The sequence below is a fragment of the Oryza brachyantha genome, chromosome 6 (genome assembly GCF_000231095.2).
Source record: "Oryza brachyantha chromosome 6, ObraRS2, whole genome shotgun sequence".
Taxonomy (NCBI): Eukaryota; Viridiplantae; Streptophyta; class Magnoliopsida; order Poales; family Poaceae; genus Oryza; species Oryza brachyantha.
The window spans coordinates 20,601,785-20,625,057 of record NC_023168.2 but is presented as its reverse complement, the minus strand read 5'-3'; the positions used below and the strand labels follow the sequence as shown (position 1 = coordinate 20,625,057).

Sequence of the window (23,273 nt, the reverse complement as noted above, 5' to 3'; positions counted from 1 at the left end):
GACGCAATTTGTCGCCGCTTCCACCGACGCGATTTGCCTCCTCCATCGCTGCCGACGCGAGTCGCCGCTGAGGCCGTCCTCGCCCGCCGGCGCCGAGTGGGATCCCGACCGCCTGGCCGCCGACACGATTTGCTGCCGCCTCCACCGCCGCTGATGCGCGTCGCCGCCAAGGCTGTCCCCGTCTGCCAGCGCCGAGCGGGATCCTGACCGCCTGACCACGGACGTGATTTGTCGTCGCTTCCACCGACGTGATTTGACTCCTCCGCCGCTGCCGACGCGAGTCGCCGCTGAGGCCGTCCCCGCCCGTCGGCGCCGAGCGGGATCCCGACCACCTGGCCGCCAACACGATTTGCCGCCGCCTCCACCGCCGCTGACGCGCGTTGCTGCCAAGGCTGTCCCCGTCTGCCAGCGCCGAGCGGGATCCCGACCGCCTGGCCACTGACGTGATTTGTCGTCGCCTCCACCGACACGATTTGTCGTCGCCTCCGCCACCGCCGATGCACGTCGCCGTCGATGTCGTCCCCGGCCGCCGATGGATCTAGCGACGCAAGTGGATAGGGAGCCGGTGGGGAGGGGTGGCAAGGGTAGGATCTCAGGGGTAAAATAGTACTTGTACCCTATAATAAGTCATTTTTAGTCCCTCTCCCTAAACAGGAGGGACTACAGAAAAGTCCCAAGGACTATTAGGAAAAAGTCTAGAAAGTACTAAAAGTCTCTCGATCCAAACATGCCCTTAGCCCAGGAGCATCTCTAAGAGAATGTTTAAATTTTTACTCTCTAAATTTAAATTTAGCCATCCATATGCAACTCTAAATTTGACGTGCAATTCAACAAACTGTTCATCACTCACTTTTAAATTTGGGGTCCCGTCCACGTAAAGAATGACTTGCTAATTTAGTCATCGAGGAGCCACGTTTGTTTATCCATTTAAATGACATGACAAGTCAAATAGATAGTTTTTTAAAGGACAATTTTTATATAAAATTATCAAAATTTAGTATGGCAAGTAAGATAAATAATCACATGGAGATGCTCTAAACTAGTACTACTCCACTTGACAATTTTAGAGCATCAGAAGCAGAGTAGCAGCTGCTATTCTCCGACGGCCGACGGTTAACAAATTTCAGGTCAGCATTTCTCCATGTTTGGTTATCTTCTGTTCTTTCGCATTCAGAGTAAAACAAGATGAAAGCACAGAACAGAAAACACTTGGAATGAAACTGTACCGTTAACCGGTGGTGATAACCTCATCATTTATACTAGCTGGAGAACTTGACAAGCATATATGATCCCCATGGCAACATGCCACTCTACAGCCTACAGGCATCTCTACCCTTTACATGATTAAAGTGCAGAAATGAAAAAGGGAGAAGCTCATTTGCTTCTCTTTTGGAGGGGGGGAAGAGTGAAACCCCCAAAAATGTCCATGGGAGGACGTTCATCTTTCTCTACTGCCTCTCTCTTTCTCTGAGGCTTGTTGAAAAAGAGAAGCCTGGCTGACATATTTCACCTGCAAAGAACCAAATCACAATACAATTCGTAAGAAATTTTTGCCTTTGTTTGGAACAGATATCATTTTGCCTTGCAGAAATTGACAGCGCAGGACTGAGTTCTAGAACTTGCCTTGACCCGAGGACGGCATTCAGCATTCACCTTCCGCGGTTGGTAGCGGGTCTTATTGGAGAGGAGGGGAGTGCACTGCTTCTGCTTATGCCGCATTTTCAGAATGCTGCCTTCCCGAATAACACCACCGCTAGTACTGTTATCTAGAAATAGATCAATGTCTGCAAGTTTAGACTGCAATGAAGAAAGTTGACATTTGTCAGTAACAGCAGTTTTCTTCAGTAAAAGATGAACACGGCGATTTTCTTTGGCATGACAGTGCAGTTTTTGGTCAGAACATGTTCATCAAAATCAGTAATTATCAGTCTGATCAGGTGTTCATTTCGCATAAGGAATCACAAGGAGTATCGTTAGGTTCCCATGAAACAAGAAAACATAATTTGATTTTCTGTCCTGGTTTTTCCTTGTTATAAATATTTTCAGTGGTTAGTACCAACTGTAATAACTCATGATTGGATGAAAGATTCACTTCAAATAAACAAACAAAGGAGACATAAGACCGTACATAATGTACTCTAGTTGTTTGCTGTTCTTTATATAGAGCAAATTTTCCACTACAAACAAGAACATTGTCAAGTTTCAGATTCTGATTTTTATAGTACATTCTGAAAGTTTCACAACAAACATTAGAATCAAGGATAAGTTGGTTTCAAATCAGGCACAGATAGGATGATGGGAATTGAGGGTATATATTTCCTTGTTACATTTATATAGCAGAAACTTTAAAGAACAAAATCTACATATGGTCCCCTTTTCCTAAAGAATTGTATTGACCATTGAGACAAAATTCTGGTACACATGTAGATTACATAATTGAACTGCTCGTTGATTCAAAAGAAAATAATAATCCTGGAAGAGAGTAATACTAGCAGAATCATAAATGGAGTACACTAGAACCTGGACCACAATATAGTCAAGGTTTTTCAAGCACTTGTGCGGCATATATGATATATCACATGAAAGCCTAAAATTTTTAATAACCAAGCTGTATAAAACACAATTTTGAAATAGGGTGTAATACAGCACTTCAAAATCTCTTCCTATCATCTGGAGGAGATTTCATCTAATCAAGCTAGAAATACTTACATGTAAACCAGAGGAGGATCTTGGTGATTCAACTGCATCGCTGCCAGCAAAAACAGAACCTCTGTTACACCAAGCCTTTAGCACCTCCTCAGTATTCAGATTCAGGCCCAATCCTATCTTTGGTGCCTTCTGTGCCGAAATTCCAGCATCACCATTGGAAAACCTCAGAGCTCCTGCATCACCAAACTCAACAGCAGCGCCATTCTCCCGTTCCATTTCCTTCTCTACCTTCTTCTTACTCTTCTTCTTCTTATCTGATACCGGCACCGGCATAGACACCGATGGTGCAGGAGGCGCTGCGATGTCCTTCACTGGTATGGCAGGGCACATCCACCAATCACTCTCATCATCATGCCGCTTCAGTGCTTGGTTGGCGTTGAGCTGGCCTTGCCGGAACCCGAGACCGAGCACCATGAGGCTTCGGAGGTATGGGTGAATGGCGGCACTGGACAGGACGGCGTCTGTGCGGGACGCAGCTGCCGAGTTCTTCTCCATGCTCATGCTGAGTTTGCCCATGATGCTGTCGATGCCCTCGGCCGCGCCATCATCGACGGCCAGAAAAGAGTCGACGTCGAATCCGTCATCGTCTTCGAAGTCAAGCTCGCCGAGGTCGTCGGTGGTGTCGGCCTCCGGCGTTCCGGGAGACGGTGCCGCGTCGCGGAACTCCCTGAACACGCTGCTCACCGGCGCCGGCGACGAACAGTTCTTGATGGGGACGGGGCACCGCGGCGTCGGCGGCTGCGGCTGCCGCATGTCGCCAAGGAGGTGTGCGGCGCTGCCGTTGCTGAGGACGGGGAACGGCGGGAGGAGATCGGAGCAGGACGGATCGTCGGCGAGGGCGGAGGCGAGGCCGAGGAGCCGCGGCGGCGCCGTCTCGGGGCCCTTGCTGACGGCGAAGACGGACGGGTACATGGACGCCAGCAGCGCGGCCGCCTCGTTGTACGTCTGGTTGGGCCGCTTCCGCGGCGTGCGCGCCCGCTTCAGCGACAGCGACGCCACCGACGACGAGTTGGACGCCTCCGAGAGCGTCGAGGACGCCGAGGAGGGCGCCGCCCGCATCGGCGACCCAGCCGCCGCCGCTGCCGCCGCGCCCCCCGGCGGCGCCGCCGCCTTCACCATCTCCAGGTCCAGCCGGAGGCTGGTCGGGATGCACGACGACGCCATCGCCGCACCAAGATCGCAACTTTTCCCCCACAAAGAACACCAAAAGATCGCAACTTGGTGGATCAAATCGGAAAACACCAATCCGGCATCACGAGAAAAAGGCAATAAAACCACAGAAAATCGACGATACGCATCTATTCTAAACCCAAAACCCACCCAAATACCACAAAAACCAGCGAGATGATGAAAAGAAAAGGTAAAGAAAGAAGAAGCCAAAGCGCGCGTGGAAACCGAGGAATTTCTTGTTGAGAAAGACAGTGGCTGGCTGCTGCTCCCTCCCTGCTACCTAGAAGCCGGAGAAAAAAAAGAGAGAGAGCAGGCAAAAGAGTAGAAATATACTACAAATAAAAATGCAATCTTGGGAAAAGGCAATTAATTAAGGAGCCCTGCAAGCAACAGTGCGCTCATCAAAGAAGCATCAACAACACCAACCAGTTCACCACTATACCAACCTCGTCGAATGGGCAAACTCAAAAAGTAATCAAGAGCCCACGCTTCGCCATTTGCTTTTGTTGGAGGAGGTTCAGTTTCATCACAAGAACACGAGGAGCACGAAAAGGAAAACAACCAAATGCACTAGCGAGCTGTGAACCTTTTGTATTATTCCTGGAAGAAATCGAGAGCAGCTAGCAGCTCATGGACACAGCCAGACGAACTGACGAAACAGCTGAGGCTTAGTTGGAGAGTACTGATCGATCGGCGGATAAAGCAGAGCAAAAAACTGGTAACGCATGCGTTACAAATTTACAACTGGGATCCTGAACTGAAAATGAGAAACCTCTGAACCCAGCAGCGCCGATAAAAATCTCCTAACCACTGGATCCTGATTTTTCAAGATTCAGCAACCACAGAAAAAGAAAACCTTTATTAGTGGATTAAAACCCAAGAGGTTTAAGAAGAAGAAGAACTCAGAATCGAAAGGGTTCTAGAGTCTATAGGAGAGGAAGAAGGAGCCAAAGCATGGGGAGCCAGCCAGCCAATGCCTCTGAAGACATTTGCTACTGCCATCGGAAGGGACAAACTTCTCTTTCAGTTGTCATTGTCACACACCCTCCTCCTTCCTTCCTCCCCTGTGGACCCCTCCTCCTCTCACAACATTTCTCCTCCTCTTCTTCTTCCTCCTCTCTCTACCGTTCTCCTCCCTCTCTCACCTCATTCGTAGCATTAGCATCAACCCTACATATACATGTGTTCTTCTGGTCCAAAGCTGAGATACACGTGTGAGACGTTGTTCACTGCAAGTCTGGCTGGCTCTCACAGTCTCACACGTAGTACGTGTCTGTGTGACTGACCGTGACCTACTACACCAATCCATCGTCTCACTGCTGAAAGATGTTTTGGGTTTTGGCCGTGACCTGCTAACAAGGGAGATGGAATGGAACGGCATTATTCTTGGCTTTTTTTTCTTGACCTCGTCTTTTCCTTTTTTTTCCTTAAATTTTTAATCTTAAATTTATAGGTAATTTAGAAGTATTTTTTTAAGTTTATTTTCAGTATTTGTTTTAGACGCTAAGAACAAGTATATAGCATTATTCATAAATCATTTTTTATAAATATGCATTTGGTTTTTTATGAAAAGACCAAAAGATAACTTTGTTCAGTTTTTCACCGCAGAACTTTGCAAAAAGTTTTTATACAATAGTTTATCATCTCTAGATTTTTTTAACTTTATAATAGTTAGTTTCATTATTAACTAGCTATCACAAAAATCAGAAAAGTGTCTCTCTTATCTTCAACTGCTCAAAAGAACATAGCCATAGCCATAATTAACTCAAAATATTGTTTCGGTGGTGTGTTTTTTTAAGACATTAACAGTGTCATCTTTTTGCTTATGTTTATGCTTATAAGCTAAAATTAGTATTTTTATCTTAAATTTGAAGTTGATTTTAGGGATTATCGTAGTCTATTTTTTAGTCTTTGATTTTAGATCATTAAACACACATATATATATGTGTGTGTTTTATTCATAAATTTTATAAATATATCGTTTAGCTTTCTCACGCAAAATGCCAAAAGGTGAGGGCTTCACCTAGGTGTGGAAAAGAAGAAAGAAAAACGAGAACCCGTCGAACCAATTATTGATAAAAATACGTCAAAATGTATCAGAGAAAAATAATTTATAGTTAAATTCCTTTATATCTGTGTTGTGAGCGAGTTAACTGTTAATAGCAAAAGGAAACGACAAACCCTAAAAATAGTTCTAAGATTAGATTAGATTTTAAATTTTCCCAATAGCATGTTTTAGGGTAAAAGATGAGACCCTTGTTAAACTCTGAATCACAGGGTAGCATGAGTGCATGACTGCGACACCGCATCTAGATTAGATTAGTAGCACCAATACTCCATTAATCCTATTGACATTGATTGGTTTATTAATTAATTATGTTTTGGAAGTACTAGTTGCCTGGTGTCCTCTCCTCCTCCCCTGATGGGCTCATGGTGTCTCCATTCATTTAACCGTACTCGGCGAATGATCATGGAAACAATCATGGACACAGCACAAAACAGAAGGCACTCGTCTCTTCCATTGAATATTCTTTCCACCACCGGCTGATGTAGCAGCACGCAGGCTGCTGCTGAGATTAAACAAATTCAGGCAGGATGACTTGACGATTCTGAATAATCCATCCGTCCATACACCTTGGAGGCGACATTTTTGTCCTAGTCGCCTAGCAGCCGCTGGCGCTCAGCATCATCAAGTATTTTCTAGCATCTCCGTGGAGTCGAAGTTGTTGTGTTGCGGTGAATTTGGCAACGATAGTGTAGTTTTTATGAAATCAGAGCTTTGGTGTCGCCTCTACGGCAAACTAGACAATGAAGTCCGGTGTTGGGTTTTTGTCAAGCACTCAAGCTATGTGTTGTTGTGTGCTGTGAGTTGTTGTCGGTTACCTTTTTTCTTTTCCTATAACATTGTTACATATGTAAGGTTTTACGTATTTTTAATTGAATATAATTCACAGTACTCATGTCAGTTTAGCTTTAAAGAAAACATTTGTAGTATCTCATAAAACTATCCTAGGAATATTATTTCTGCTAATCCCCCAAATATCATTGGTGTCCCCCCCCTCCACGTCCGATAAACCTTGTACAAGAGCGGTAGAATAGCATGCTATAAATCAGTTATGAACATATTTTAAGGAGATAAGAGATAAGAGCAGTGAGCTACAGATTTATAGCCAGCTGCAACACAAACTCAAGACATAATATGTGTATGATCGGTGAGACATGTTAGTATATGTTTTATAAGTAACTATTGTATGAATTGGCTGTTAAATTAGCTATAGATGAATTAGAACCAGTAGTTAGTTAAACTATTAAACCTGCTCTAGTGAACAAATGCTGCAAGAAATTGTAGTGGAGATCAAAGTGTGTACCTTTTGATGAATACAAAGTTGTGCGACCTTTAAAATTGTTGTACCAAAGGGCACTCCTTTGACCCAAGCATCTGCACCATTCTAATTTTTCTTTTCAGAAATTTATTTTTCCAAAAGTATGAATATACTTGCTCGGCAATTAGCAGGTTGAGTAGTAATTCTTTTTCAGGATTTGCTGACAGTCTGACAGATTCCTTACCCTGATCCCAGATGCCAAAGCCATTTACTATAATCTCCAGGGAAGCAGATTTGAGGCCCAATTGACTCCGTGGTATTTAACTTCAATCATGTTCTTGCCACATAAATATAGACCTAAAATAGCCAGGTATCTTCAACGCCCCTATAGGAATCCTAAGCGATAATATATACTGCATATAAAAGTAACAGTTTTTTAGGCTAGATTGTGTCAGCAGTTCAGCACTAACCTGCCACCAACGGACAACATCTTGCCAACCACTAATAAAGTTTCTCCCCTTCTTTCTCTTCAACAGTCTTCCAAGGGCAATTGACTAATGTCCTATGGTGAAAAGGAATTCCAGGATAACTACAAGGCAAAGACTCAAATCAGGGAATTGCCCTCGATAATAGTAACAGCGGTACAGCATTTTTTTAGATAATAGCACAGTGAACATCGGGGACGACATGATATTAGCAGTTCCAGTAAGAACAGGATTACTAGGTTTGGAGCTCAACAGCTAAACCAAACTAGCATTGTAATGAAACACTCGACGCCATTGAAACTCCCACGCTCTGGCGTTAATTTTGCATCAACAAGTAGGGAAAAGCAAACATGTACTACATCCATCTTAAAATAAAACTACTTTTGTTTTATCATGTCTGTCTTAAAATAAATTTATTTTTAAGGTAATTATTGTATTAAAGTATGTGAAAGAGAAAATAAATACATTGAAAGTAGATAAAGAGGGGAATATTAGTATTGTGGTTTAACAAAGTGAAGATGTTTTAATTTTTTATTTTTATTGGTATATTGGCACGTGTGAGATAAATGGAAAATAAAATTATTTTAGACCGAATCACACATTTGGTAGATATATACAGGAGGGAATTAATGAGCAGGCAGACGCAGCAACTAATTGCCCAGAGGCAGAGCAAACTATCTGGTGACATATTCGTTGAGCAACTAGGTAGTACTGTACCTAACAATTAGAAGTACTTTGACACCACAGCAAACGACTTCTCATTCGTGTTTATACTTATAAGCTAAAATTTAAAATTTTCTAACATTAAATTTTAATTAATTTTGGGGTTTTTTAATCATAGTTTATTTCTTAGTCTTGACTTTTAGATCGCTAAGAACATATAAAAAATTCTATTTACAAAACATTTTTCGTAACATTTTTCGTTTGCAAATACGTACTCAAGCAATCGCTCATGGACTCAGATGCAGTATTAGGTGTCACATGGTCAATTTTCTCTAGTACTATGTGTTAGCTAATCTTTATTCTTTGCACACGCAGCTGGTAAAATAGAAGCACAAAGAAATTAATGGGCAGCCATCAGAATTCAGACGCACCAGCTTGCTACTGTAGCCCAAAGCAAGCAAGCAAGCAAGCAATTAGTCAAGACACATTCGTTGAGCAAAGTGTCGTACTGTTCTGCCTGACAAGTGCAACACCGTAGTACATTCGTTGAGCAAACAACTTGGACTGAGGCGATGCAGAATTAACTGAATCGTACCCCTGTGCTCCTGATCTTAGCTACGGATGCAATCATGCAAGCATATTTTCGTGATCTATCGATATTGTGGCACAAACAACAGCACAAATCACGCGATTAAAGGGGGAAAAAACAAGCAGCGTAGGAGTAGCACCTTGAGATGAAGCAGATGGATCCCCTGGAACCACACGAGCGCAGCAACCGCCCGACGCCGCCGTCGACAGCTGATTTAACCTCCTATAGGTGCGCCGGCGCCGGCCTCCGGGGCGGTGCAGCCTGCGGATGTGGGGGTTGAGGAGGCCGGAGGGGAGAAGGCGAGGGTTTTAGGGTTTGAGATGAGATGTAGTAGGGAGGTGCAGGAAGGAAGGAAGGAAGCTGGAACCATCGGGCGCGGCTGTCGCCGCCATGGTGTTCGACGAATTGCGCGAGCGAGGCGAAGCAGAGGGCTCACAAATTTACACCTCAATATAGCGAATAGCCGATTAGGATTTCAAAATGCTCATAAAATCTATTTTAAATTCTGGAGATTAGTTTTAAGATTAATTAGATGTTTTTATTTTCCAAGTTTTAACTCCTATAAGAACATCTCGATCTATTATTAATGTGAAGGAATAATCATAGTTGAGAGATATATTTTGTGACTTCTAATGTATTATGATATTATCATACGTTTGGGTAAAAAATAATATATGCCGATCATATATATCAGAATTTTCGAGTGTTAATAGTGAAAGAATGATACAGACTAATCACCATCGCTACTCTTACTTTCTCCTTTTTTATCATTTATTTTTTAAAATATTTTTAAATATGTAAAATTATAAGTAATGCTTACATTACCTTTAATGATAATACAAACCACAATAACATAATTAATAAATTATATAAATTTGTCATAAGGTGAATGATTAAACTTAGATTAAAAAGTTAACGACGTTAAATAAAAAGCAGAGAGAGAAACATTTCAAATTATAATGCTTTGTAACCTTGACAACTAAGCCTATACAAAATACTTTCTCTGATTTTTTTATTGACATTGTTGACCTTTAGATTATCGTTTATCTTATTTAAAAATTTTATGTAAATTTGTAAAATTATAAGTCATTTTTAAATTTTTTTAAGTATAATAAATTAAATCATAACAAAAATAATTAACAGCAAATGCTTAAATATATATCCAAAACATAGATTAAACCAAAAGGCCCACGGCCGTTTATTGGGCCGACATTCTCACCAAGTGGGCCGTTTGAATTTCTCTCTCTCTTTCTCTCTCCCATAAAATAATTCTTCCATTCCCCTTCATCTCTCCGGTTGCTATCCTGTCCAGTCTCCACCACCACCACCCAAGAAGCCAAGGCGGAGGAGGGGAGCCGGCCGGCCAACGCGCCACCAACCCCCCGCCCAGCAACGATGCCGCAGCTGAGCCTGACCACCAACGTGCCCGTCGACGCCGTCGTCGCCTCCGACATCATCAAGGACTGCTCCAAGGCGCTCGCCAGGGTCATCGGCAAGCCCGAGTCGGTACGCACGCGCCCCCCACCTGCTCGGCGGAATGCCGCCGCCGCCGCCGTCGCGTTCTGCTGCTGTTCTTCCTTCCTGCTGGCTGATGCCGAGGCCTCCGTTGCTCTCTGATGGAGACGATGATGATGCCTTTGCTTGTGCTGTGCAGTATGTCATGGTCTCGATCAACGGGTCGGTGCCCATGTCGTTCGCCGCCAGCGAGGAGCCGGCGGCCTACGGCGAGCTCATGTCCATCGGCGGCATCGGCCCCGGCGTCAACGGCAAGCTGAGCGCCGCTCTTGCCGAAATCCTCGAGACCAAGCTCTCCATCAGTAGGTCCAGGTTCTACATCAAATTTGACGATGTCAAGGTGCAATCTTTCTTCAGCCCGCATCTTCAAAGATTTTACCTTTTCTCCTGCTCAAACTCTGTTCTAGCCAAAATTTCCTTCCTTGATCACATTCCAACTGCTTGCTGCTGTGCTTTAAACAGTCTCCGATGCAATTTTTTGCCTTAAATTTTTGCCCTAAATAGTCTCCACTGCAATTAATTTCCTTAATTTTTATCCTGACAGGGATCCAATTTGGGATTCAACGGGTCGACATTCTGAAGCTAGGTGTGTCGGAGTGGATTACTGCGTTGGAACGGCCTCACACTCTTATGCAATAATAAATTTCTTAGGCTAAATGGTTCGTGTTATGTACTATGCCTTGCACTTTCAGAGCTGGATGAAATTCATGTTTCATCCATGAATGCTTTCGCCGATGTGAGACCGAACTGGTACTGTGTTTTGTTCCATCCAAACGCAGCACTCGATTGATCACATGTTCCCTGGAATTTCGATCTTCAATTGCCACATTGTAGCATACTAGTACTGAAATTTTTTTTTGCAGAATTCCAAATGGTTGAGATATTAGCAGTCTCTACTCTGTACACAGTACTCTGATTTAAAACTATTCAAACTGCAGTCTACTGCTCTTCAAAAAGAGAACAGGCTAAACTGCAAACCACCTTAAGCAAAGCATGCCTCAGCATGGCAAATATATGGAAGCAATGCCACTTGAAAGTTAGTAACACCTTACAGAGTAATATAGTAGCATCTAGCATTACAAGCCTCAATAATTCTGGCTGAATTCTGCTATACGTACTCATACAACACATTACTCCATATACTACAAGTAGAGATCCACGGGAAGAAAACTGCATGATGTTCTTATTTGCACATATTTACATAAGAGGTCACATGGGCGACACCGCCATAGCTTAGCTTGATAGGCGCGACAATCGGAATAGGATTTTATACAAAAAAAACCAACATGTGAAGATCTTTGCGTAGCACGCAGCCTTCACATGTTCGTTCCTGCCTTGTCACATATTCACTCCTGCAACAACCTCTGGGTGGTAATGGAGCATCTCCTGCCACATCATCTCACGGATCATGTCCACGCCATGATTTTCATCGATGTCAAGGTCGATGGGCACTTGAGCAGGAGGGTTTGCACTTGGATCATACAGTGGCGACATGTAGGGGTGCTCCAGAGCTTCAGTGACACTAATCCTTTTGGAAGGATCAAAGACAAGCATTTTCTGCAATAGATCAATAGCAAGAGGATGTGCTTGTGGGTACATACTAGCGAGGGGAATGCCCGGAGTGTATGGAAGGGTTTTGATATATTTGCGGGCCTTTGGGTTATCAATGAACTCGATGTCAGCTTCACTCATGGTGCCGAGAACATTGACTATGAGCTTGAGCTGATTGAGGCACTCAGTTCCTGGAAATATTGGCTTGCGGCCAAGAAGCTCAGCAAAGATGCAGCCAACAGACCATACATCTATGGAGGTTCCGTAGTTGTCGCAGCAGAGCAGCAGCTCAGGAGCCCTATACCACCGGGTCACAACATATTCAGTCATAAATTGGCCTTTAGTGTTGTTTGTGCGAGCCAAACCAAAGTCACAGATCTTCAAATCGCAGTTTGCATTAACCAGGAGGTTCCCCGGCTTCAGGTCTCGATGGAGTATCCCTGCTGAATGGAGGTACTTCAGACCTCGGAGTAGCTACAATCAACCCAAAAGAAAAATTGTTATATTTCAGAAAAAAAAGCACTTCAGAAATTGTAAAATGAATAAGCAGAAAATGTAAAGATATCATAATAGGATGGTTAAAAAAAATAATTCAAAGACAGACTGAGTAGGGAGCTTTTGGCCTACTACAATGTCTTAACGTCACTTTGCGTGCAGAAGCTTACCTCACATAAGAAGTTTAAATGCCAGCCCACATGCAATTATCCTTGCATACATAAAGCTTAGAGCATTGAATTGATTTCAGAATATTTTTTTCGGTATTCATAGGCATATTGAAGCTGATCAATGTTTTGTTCAAACTTCGTAATCATTATACTACATATTACAACAGCTTGTCAAGTAGTTTTCCAAAACAACATAGGATCCCTTATATTTGGGGAGGGAGGGAGTAGTAGCTAAAAAAATAATGAATATATATTGGAAAGCATTAGATTATAGCCAACACACTATAACAAGCACTAGAGTATGTTGGTATAAACATTTGACCTCGAAGACAAAGTGTTCCAATAGACGTACTAAAAAAATGGACATTGCTCTACTTAAATCATTATCTGGCAACGAAAAACAAAACTAAGCAGCATGCCAGTAGCTGTAACAAGTAATGGCAACCTAATGTAATACTAGAGGGGTTTGGAATATCAAAACAACTCATTTTCACTTCTCAGGAGCAATAAGTATAAAAAAAAACTCAAAACAGAATAGGACATCTAGATTGCCCGGAGTTTCTTTTCATTTCATAAATTAGCATATAGATTATTTACCTACTAAAGGGCTATAACTCGATAATAGAACCTCAGACCCCAGCATCACATAACTTGCATTGAAAATGACAAAATATTCCTTAAGCATGACCAGATTGCAAATCAGAACTTCACTGCGTATTGCCTACCACATGATTCAAATAAACCAAACCTTGCCTACCACATGATTCAATAAAACAAAAACCTTTCAACATAAGTTTAAACATGATTTTTCCTAGCACAACACCTAGACGTTGGTTATGTATGCCAAATACAGCATAGATTATGCTGCAACCTGCAATGTTCTCATGGGGCTGACTAGCAAACTGAAGCCATGATTTGCAGAAGAATCATAGCATGCAAACGAACTAAATCTAATGCAAGTTTACACTAACTAGATCACATTCATCAAAACATCATGAGTTGGAACAATTGATAAATGACATTATATGGGCAAGGAAATAAACAGGAGTAAGAATGAAAAACAATGATATGAACCTTACCTGAAAAAGGAAATATTGGCAGTGGTCATTTGAAAGAGGTTGGGATGATTTAATTATCTGATGTAGATCTGTGTCCATCAGTTCATAAACCAAGTATACGTCTTTGAAGCTCCTTCTATGTACTGGCATCATTATATCTTTCAAAGCAATAACATTTTCATGGCGCAAGTGTCGAAGGAGTTTCAGTTCTCGTAGGGTCCTCAGTGCATCCACGCGGTTGTCAAAGACATTGTTTATCTTCTTAATCGCAACTTTCTCATTGGTTTCACGGTTTATAGAGGAGCAAACTATTCCATAAGCCCCTCTTCCGATGGGCTTGATTGGCACATACTTGGTGTCAATCTCAAATAGTGTTTGCCACATGGTGTAGTAATGCTTTCCTTGGCTTCCCATGCCATTAGGAGGGTCCACCATCATCGCCATCTTGTACTGAGGAAAATAAACATTTAGATTACTCCGTATAAGGTAGTTTGTATCAACTGAAAGCTTCAATCTGGAAACAGAGTTTGTAAACAGGGGCAAATCATCTAAGGGGTGACATATGATGGAATATACATTGGATATTCCATATCAATTGCCAGTCCTAGCTGTACACCTGTGCTTCTATTCCATACCCAAAAAGCAGAGAGAGTGGGAAAATAAAAGTCAATTATCCAGCATCGCATCAGCTGATTTAGAAACGGTAACTAGTATTATAAGCATTATATTGCACTCTTCACCAGTGCATAATACACTTGGTAACAACAGAAACCGTAATAACTATGAGCTTTGTCCATAATATAACCGTTCGTTCATTCCTAATTATTTCCATCATAAACTCAGTTCAGCTCCATTGAAGCAACAGTTGCATGCTCGTACGGCCGCAGCTCCATTGAGCGCAACGAATTAGGCAGCAGGGCGAAGTCGATCCGCGGCGGAAATCGAGCTGAATTCACCACCCTGCAGATCACTCCCCCACCCACCCTAGACCTGACTCCCAAAATTGAGATCGAGTACGGAACAGTACGGAGCTGGAGCCCAACGACCTGGAATAACCACCACCTTGTGCATTGATTGCGCCCTCCCCTCCGCGCGCACGCGCGCAAATCCACCACCCGGGGGAAAGCGTAGAAACGGGGACAGAGCCGCGGCGCCGCCTCCCCGAAAGCGACGGACCGAGTCGTCCCGCCTCGCCGTCGCCGACCCAGCGACCGACGGCGAACCCGGCCGGGCGGGCGAGGGTGACGAAACTGGAGGAGGAGGAGGAGGAGGAGGAGGAGGAGGAGGAGGGAGAGATGAAGTCAAGTCGTCCCACTTACACGAAGAGGGAGGGAGGGGAGCGAGCCGAGCCAGGCGGCGCCTAGCGAGAGGAGCAGGCGCGGCGGTCGAACGCGGCGGCTCCCGTCCCGGCGGCCAGGGAGCGGCGCAGATCTGGAGGCGAGGCGAGGCGAGGCGAGGCCCGAGCAATTTTATTGGGAGGAGGGGGAGGAGGAGGAGGAGGAGGAGGGTGGAGGGGGGAAGGGAACCACGCGGCAGGCAGCGCGGCGCGTCGCGGCGGTTACATGTCACCGTGACCGAGAGAGGAGAGGAGAGGAGGCGGAGGAGGGGGTGCGCCTCCTCCCTTGTTTGGTGTCGCCTCTCCCACTTGCCCCTCGCCGTCGCTGGCCTACCTACTTAAAAAAGGGCGGCTTCTCTTATATTACAATTAATACTATTCGGTTCTCTTTATATAGCCTAGATTTTCGCTCGGATTATGAGAATCTGTATCTTAACTGTTTTTATTATAGATAAGCAATATCGTTTTTTATGAGCATGCTTTCTAAGAGTGGTACAATAGCATGTTATAAGTTAGCTATAAGCATATTTTAAAGAGATAAGAGAAGAGAGAAGAGAGATGGGTTACAAATTTGTAGCCAGCTGCGCGTGGACTTCAAGACACAGTGTGTATGACATGTGAGACCACCTCCTAATGTTTTGTAGATAACCATTGTATGAATTGGCTATTAGATTGACTATAGATGAATTGAAGCGAGTAGTTGGCGATACTATTGAACTTGCTCTAAGCTCAACAATGGTATATTTTTAAAAAATATACATTTTTCTACTCCTTGCGTTCTATAATCCAAGAGGTAATTTTAGGGTATTAATTTTAATACACACAAATCCATATATTTTTAGCCAATAAGTTTATTTCTATATAAACTTATCAAACTTTAAGGTGTTTAACTCAGAATAAACTTAAAGTAATATGTAATATGAAATTAGGCTAATGACATGTCGTGTTTTTCGTGCCGCTAGCCCAAACTCGCATCACGAGTGGAGTACTCTTCCATTTACAAAATAAAGTATTTCTAAAATTTAAATATTATACTTAAATATAAGCATTTATGATACTGTTCTTGTCTCATTAGATACTTCTTATTTAAAATTCTTCCTATTATATACCACGTACTCTTCACCATTCATTCTTCATTTCATTTATTATGATGTGTTATAGTCTTTTTTTAAGTAATCTATACTACTCCCTCCCTAAAAAAAGATTTCTAAGTTTTGTGTATGAAGCGTTCGACTGTACGTCTTATTTTAAAATTTATTAAAATATTAAAAAAAAGTTAGTCACATGTAAATACTTTTCATGGTTTATCATATAATAACATAAAAATACTAATTGTAAAAAAATTTAAATAAGACGAAGAGTTAAAAATTTTATCCAGAAACTCAGAAATTCGTTTATTTTAGGACGGAAGTTGTAGTAAATAATATAAAAATGATTATATTTTAAAAACAAACGCAATATATAAGTAGAATAGCGGGAGCAGGAGTAATATCCTCATCGGCAAATCGCCATGTGCAGCTTCAGCTGCTCTTATCCGCCCGGCCGCCGAATATGGAAAAGTCATCGTCGTCTTCCTCGCAGCTAACCCTTCTTCCTCGTGAATCTGATCGTTCTTTTAATTATGAGAAAATTTAACGAATCATTGACAAATAATTAACTTTAAGAAATATCATTGACAAATACAAGTTCTAAGAAATATCTTTATACAAATAAATTTGTCTAAAAAATATCATCGCCGTTAGGGTTTCAACAACTTTTTCCGTTAAGTGCTATAATATAAACAGTGTATTTAACGGCGAAAAATGCACGAAAACCTAACGGCAATGATATTTCTCAGACAAATTCATTTATACGATGATATTCTTAGAACTTGCATTCGTCAATGACATTTCTTAGACTAGACGTTCGTCAATGACATTTTTTAGATTTTCTCTTTAATTATTTGGATGCAACTCAAGCTTAACTACGTATTAGCGAGGGTGCCGTAGGAGGAGTACGTGTGGTGGCGCCGGCGATCGACAAACGAACGGAGATGACGATGACGGCGAGCTGGATTCTATATATCACCCTCCTCTTTTCATTATATTTATTTAAATTTAGATTTTTAACATTATAATTAAAGGTTTTTTTATCATAGACTATTTTTTAGTCTTGCCTTAAAACACATCTATAAAAGGTTTATATAAAAATTATTTTTAATCCGTAAATATGCCCCCGGCATGGAGAGCACGTTTCTGTGGAGATGGCAGGTGGTTTGGACGCTTTTCGGTCGTCTAGTTGATGAAGGAAGGACAGTACCCACTCCATGGATTTGCCTGCATACGTGTAATGTCCGTGCGTATATATAGGTGATGTCACCATGCATGCCGTGTTAGGCAGCCATGAACTGAACTGCCGACAGCTGGCTTCGTAGTTGTTCCGACTTCATTTGCTCTCTCGCCTCTCATCCTCGTCCCTAGGAGATTAACTCTTCTATGATTTTTAGAGAAAAAATAAAGAAATTAAACTGTTTTTTCTAAAATTTTTATAAAATTCATTTGATCCGGAGAAACCATAATTCTATTCTTATCTTTTGTCTGTCTCAGAGAAAAGAAATAGTTTTTAAGTCACCACCAGTGTATTGGAGTTTAGAAGGACAGTGAATAGGCACACTGATATCTATAAAAATAGGAAAACATATGTGTTGGGGTTTGAAAAATATAGGACATTTTAGTTGTTTTTCTTTTTACAGAGGGAGAATATTTGCCCATGCAACTGTGACCTAGGTACTGTACATCTTACAATGCAATGCTTGTTAATGGAAATGGAGACAGAGACAGGCAAGCGTATTGGATTTTTTGCTCCTTTTCGCCGTTGGCTTGTGGAAAATCCGCTGAATTGTAGCAGTCCGTATAGGCCGGCCGGCATCACGTTGGCCTGTGGTTTTGTGTCTCTGTCGGTTACCACGCACCACGTCAGTTCTCAGCTCTTTCCGTGTAAGAACAAAAGGCTTAATCCTTGGAGTAATTAAAAAAAAAGGCAAACAAGCCCCTGGACCATTTTCCACTGAAAAAGGAGGCCACCAAACATACGAAAAGCTCCAACTACAGTCTACGTTCTATTATAAACTATAATAGCAATAAAACTTATATATAATATATATTATGAACATCAAAATTAAGTTTTGAATATATTTTTCACTTATGTTTATAAAGCGAAGGGTAGAACGCATAATGGACATGTCTGCCAAAACCTCAAAAAAAAAAACTTTTTTCCGGCTCTTTTGCCACGCCATGCATGTGCCAAGTAACCAGGGATTAGCTTAAGTACAAGTGGCAAATGTACAGGTGAGTGAATAGATAGAGTGGACGGTTTGCTGATTCCATGTCCCAGCCACTACACCCTCTCTGAATGGCCAGTTTTTCAGGACCTGGTTAAGGCCCTATTTAGTTTCTAAATTTATTTTCTAAAAACATCATGTCGAATTTTTGGACATCTAAATAAAGCATTAAATATACACAAACATTAAAACTAATTACATAATTATGAAGGAAATCATGAGACGAATCTTTTGAGTCTAATTAGTACATGATTAGCCATAAGTGCTACAGTAACCAATATTTGTTAATGATGGATTAATTAGACTCAAAAGATTCGTCTCGAAGTTTCCAAGCGGAATCTGAAATTTGTTTTGTAATTAAACTACGTTTAATACTTCAAATATATAACTGTACGCGTCGACGTGACATGTCACCCAAATTTTTTTGCAACTAAATGCAGCCTAATTAATTAACTTAATTGTTTCCATCTCTACTCTGTAGTGCCTCCAAAGTCCAATCTGAAATCATCAAATATATTCTTAATGATTCTACTTGCCACACCCAAAAAAAGGTTCTCTTTCGGCTCCCCTCTTCAGAAAGGCAGGGAATGGAGTTCGCTTTCAGCCATAGGCACACTCCACTCCACTGCACCACTATCCTTTTCTTTTTCAGTGGTTAGTGCACTGCAATGCCGCATTTCCTATTTACATCTAGAGCTGAATTTTTTTTACAATGTTTTTAATATTTATTTCTCAACACAAACCATCCTGAAACGTACATTTAAAACAACACCGGTTTGATCACTCCACCCTCTCTAAATAGCCAGTTCTCAAACCCTGGCTAATTAACTTAATTGAATCCATCGGTACTATCTAGTGCCTGCAAAGCACCACTTCAATCAATGAAGGCTGAATCGGCCTCCAAACACTGTCACGCTTAAAGCTTTGGACGTGATAATGTTATCCAACCACGTCAGATGAGATGTCTATGACGCGTCGATTAACTGCTTTGTAATAATAGGGTTACTCTATCATGCCATACGAGACGGTTATGGCATATCGATGGTTAACCTTAATATTGGGCCTATTTGGGAGAGCTTTTCCTAGTTGTAGTTTTTTTTTTCAAAAGCTGCTTCTGTCAGAAACTGCCACAAACGGTCCACAGCTTCTGAGAATCTGTAGTTACAGATCCTAAAAAATGAATTAAGAATTCAAAAGCTGAAGAAGCTGGGCTTAGGAGTTTTTCTAGTGGCTACCAAGCAATAACTTCCTAGAATCTAAAGCTCCCCTAAACAGACCCTTAATAGCCTTTATAGCTTTCATGCAAATTTGGAAATAAATTTTATAGGTTTTTTTATAAAATTTTTTTATAGGTTTATTTCAAAACAGATATCACAAAGGTTCAATATAATTAATAAAATATCTAGAGTTTGCACTTCGATCTATGAAGGCCCAATGGATATGGGTCCCCAAATTGTAATGGGCCTCCAAGTTTGCAATATATGTGTCTTTAAGCCCGGCACAAAGTTTAGATTACATTCCTCAAACCGTAGGACGAATTTCACTTACCATAGACCAGCTTGTTCACGGGTGCACATGGCAGTTGGGCTAAACAATGCACATGAAAACGAAGAAAGCCATTAACACATAATTAATTAAAAATTAATTTTTTTAAACTTAAAAATGGATTAATCTTATTTTTAACTTTTATATTTTTTTTTACAAAAATACATCGTTTAGCAGCTTGGGAAGCAGAAAAAATAGACAATAAAAAGGGCCTATATGTTAATTGCACAAAAAACAATAGTACAGCGGGAACCACATATTTTAATTTTCTTACTATTTATTTTTTCTGTCACGTAATCATTATGTCAACGCCACACGGTATGAAGACCAAGTCAAACAATTCATGTAGATGTCACATAAGCCAAAACAACTCTAAATAGTGGCTCGAGACTTTATTTGCACTACTATTCTTAGGCATGTTCAAAACCGAGGTCAGGTTGGGCTTGGAGTCAAACCAAGAAAAGGTGAATCCAAAAACCCATGCTTGAGCCCAACAATTATAGAAAAATCAAAACCCAGGCTTGACCTCATCTCTGAGCTTTCTCAAGCCGAGCTGAACTTTTTTTTAGGTTTTTTTCATAAATTTTGTGCTTTCTTAGGTTTTTGGGCTTCAATATGTAAGCCTGGGCCTAGCTCGATGCATGGTTAGATCAAGACGGGCATGGGTTTAAATTTGTGACAGTTGGGAGTATCTGAAGTGGACTTTTGCCATAAGTCTGCAAGTATGGGCCTCTAATTTTTGCGATATTTGGGCCGAAGGAGGCTTGGGCCGCTACACAGCACGGCGAGGCGCCGGAGCTCAGCCGGCGGCGGCGGTGCTGAACGTGATGCTGTACCAGTGATCCATGTACAGCGTCTCCCTGCAGAGGTGGATGGTGAACCCTTCCTCCGACGCCGGCCCGCCGCCGGCGGTGGCGCTCAGCACGTCCTGCACCGTGAACTTGGGCGGGCTCCGGCAGTACCCGTACGACTGCAGCCTGCCGTGCACGGGGAGGAGTTCGAGCAGCACGCCGACGTGCAGCGGCCGGCGGGAGCAGCCGGCCATGGCGACGAGCACGCGGCGCCAGAATGCGGCGTCGAAGTTGGACTTGAGGAGAGTGCCGAGCACGCGGGCGTCGAGGAACGTGCGCTCCAGGTGCTCGGAGATCTGCCGCCCCACCGCCGCGATCCGCGGGTGATCCCGGGGGTCGGCGCCGCCGAACGCGAACGCCTTGAAGTAGTACCAGTACTCCTCCGGCGGGAGGTGGCGGAGCACCACCGGCTCCACCGTGCCGAGGCGGGCCAGGTCGGAGTCGCGGCAGGTGAAGAGAAGCTTCGTCCCGGCGGCGAGGGTGGTCGGGGTCGACGCGAGCGCGCTCCACGCCGCCTCGTCGATCGGCCAGGCGTCCTCGAAGACGAGCAGGGACCTCGTGGTGGAGAATCTCGGCTCGGCGACGATGCGGCGCACGCCGGCGAGGTACTCCGGCCCGTCGCTCTCCCACACGGTCTGGCCGGGGAGGCCGCCCTCCCTCACCACGTCCGGCGTCTCGAACCACTCGATGGGCGCGAAGTGGTCGCGCACGCGCTCGTCGTCGCAGGCGTGCTTCACGAGGGTGGTCTTCCCGACCTTCTTGCCGCCGACGACGGCGAGGACGCTCAGGTACGGCGCGCCGGCGGGCGGGCGCTGCAGGAGGAAGTCGACGATGCGCTCCTTCTCGACGTGGCGCCCGAACACGCACCTGTCCATGTACAGCGTCGTCTTCACCGGCCGGTGCACCTTCCGCGGGTAACCCTGCACCAGCAAGATGAACTCCCTCATGTAATTACTCTTCAGGAGCTCCAGCTCCTCGACGACGGCGGCGAGCCTCTCCGTTCCACCACCACCACCACCACGAAAGATCAAGCTCGTGACACGGGATCTCTCTTCGCCCGGTTGAGCGACGAGCACAGCGCGAACGAGGCGTCCGCTCCGGTAGCGTCGTCGTCGTCGCCGTCGCCGGCGTTCTTGACGTCGTCGAGGTCGGCGACCTCGAGGGCGAAGCGGCCGCGGAACATGCCCTCGGTGAGCGCCCTGAGGTGGGAGAGGAGCTGCAGGTTGGTGATGTGGCGCCCCTCCGCCTCCTCCACCGTGGTGCCGATGTTGCCCAGCAGCCGCTCCAGCCGCCGGCGGTGCACGTCCCTCGCCGCCGCCGGCCGGCTAAAGCTGTCGAGCAGGAAGGAGAGTATGCGTCCGAAAACCTCGGAAAGCGCGACAGGAAGAACAACTTCCTTTGTGAAGTCCATGTCTTTCTCTCCCTCCTTGTGTTGTTCGTCTCTCATACGTGTAGTCGTGCGTGATCGTCAGTGATCAGCTCTGCAGCTAGCCACTTATGTAGGGAAGCAGCAGCACACGGTGGATGTTCATGTCATATATAGACATTAAAAATATAAAAAAAATTGATAAATATAAGTTATATCACTCCATAAATATCTAAGTTTAAATTACAACTTCTAGCTATGTAGCTCCGGGACTTTGGCCAAATTCATATTTAAAATATGAATTCTCGAGGTTTTAAAATGAATAGTGATATGTCAATTGTCTAATAATGATGGGACTGTAGTATCTACGCTGCTTAAAAGTAGAATTGTTTTTTATAAGTATAATCATAAGCGAAAGAGTTTGTTTATCTTTTTAAAAAAGTATCTTAAGGTACATATTTTTTAGTGTAAAAAGTACGAAGGTAATTACACCGTTAGTTGAGATATTTTTTAAAAATGATAAAAAAGCCTCGAGTGAAAAGATGTCACACGTCTGGCTAAAAGTATAGCTACCAGTCAATGCCGTGAAGAAAACTGAACTGGTCCACAGTGCCGGTGATGCACGGTAAAGTGTTTCTATCAGTCTCACCATCATAGAGCGGCACGGTCTTAAAGGTTCGTCCACGGCAAACAAAACGTCTCGACCATACCGCCGTGACCTAGTGCATGTTCAGATATAGAGTCCGGTATCTGTCAGCAATAAGAATTTATTTTATAGCAATATATACAAAGTTAAAGTCAGACATAATTTTTTATTAATACAATAAAATATTTTTATTACGCTTGTTTTCCATTTATCCACCTCATGCAAGAAAATTTCCTTTAATAAATACTAAAAGTCGATTCTAAGCCGTTGCCATGCGCTTTTCTCTCTCCTCCTCTCTCTTCCATCCATGTCACTAAATTTGCTTACGTTGCGATTGAAAGTGTTAGCTAATAAATATCTTTGTATGTATCCTTAGGACTGCTAGCACACGCTTAGTCTCATCTCGTCTTCTTAGAGTGGTCGACTGCCTTACAAGTAGAGGAAAGACAAAAACTAAGTAATTAACCGAGGAAAAAAAAAAG

At 43.1% G+C, this 23,273-nt stretch overlaps 3 protein-coding genes and 1 pseudogene across 7 annotated transcripts; 1 reads left to right on the top strand and 3 right to left on the bottom strand.

Annotated features, from left to right (window-relative positions):
- Positions 1-1,209: 1,209 nt before the first annotated feature.
- LOC107304503 (protein CHLOROPLAST IMPORT APPARATUS 2-like) lies at positions 1,210-9,346 on the bottom strand. Of its 5 annotated transcripts, none has more exons than XM_040525012.1 (7): positions 9,079-9,346; positions 7,673-7,791; positions 7,447-7,587; positions 7,248-7,328; positions 2,710-5,228; positions 1,624-1,797; positions 1,210-1,510 (listed from the first exon to the last, which is right to left on the bottom strand). In XM_040525012.1, exons 5-7 carry the CDS (start codon positions 3,871-3,873, stop codon positions 1,439-1,441), a joined length of 1,410 nt encoding a protein of 469 aa, XP_040380946.1. In that variant the 5' UTR covers positions 3,874-5,228; positions 7,248-7,328; positions 7,447-7,587; positions 7,673-7,791; positions 9,079-9,346; the 3' UTR covers positions 1,210-1,438. The 5 variants fall into 5 exon arrangements, with proteins under 5 accessions (XP_040380946.1, XP_040380942.1, XP_040380944.1 ...); XM_040525008.1 differs by having other exon boundaries at positions 7,248-7,318; XM_040525010.1 differs by having other exon boundaries at positions 2,710-4,696; positions 7,248-7,318.
- Positions 9,347-10,213: 867 nt separating this feature from the next.
- On the top strand, positions 10,214-11,290 carry LOC102704815 (macrophage migration inhibitory factor homolog). Its single transcript, XM_006656375.2, has 3 exons — positions 10,214-10,445; positions 10,594-10,794; positions 10,999-11,290. The coding sequence occupies exons 1-3, from the start codon at positions 10,335-10,337 to the stop codon at positions 11,032-11,034; spliced, it is 348 nt and encodes a 115-aa protein (XP_006656438.1). The 5' UTR covers positions 10,214-10,334; the 3' UTR covers positions 11,035-11,290.
- A 168-nt stretch (positions 11,291-11,458) lies between these two features.
- LOC102704530 (mitogen-activated protein kinase 4) lies at positions 11,459-15,388 on the bottom strand. Its single transcript, XM_006656374.3, has 3 exons — positions 15,048-15,388; positions 13,750-14,178; positions 11,459-12,479 (listed from the first exon to the last, which is right to left on the bottom strand). Exons 2-3 carry the CDS (start codon positions 14,170-14,172, stop codon positions 11,793-11,795), a joined length of 1,110 nt encoding a protein of 369 aa, XP_006656437.1. The 5' UTR covers positions 14,173-14,178; positions 15,048-15,388; the 3' UTR covers positions 11,459-11,792.
- A 4,757-nt stretch (positions 15,389-20,145) lies between these two features.
- On the bottom strand, positions 20,146-22,260 carry LOC102702951 (annotated as a pseudogene).
- Between the last annotated feature and the right edge of the window lie 1,013 nt (positions 22,261-23,273).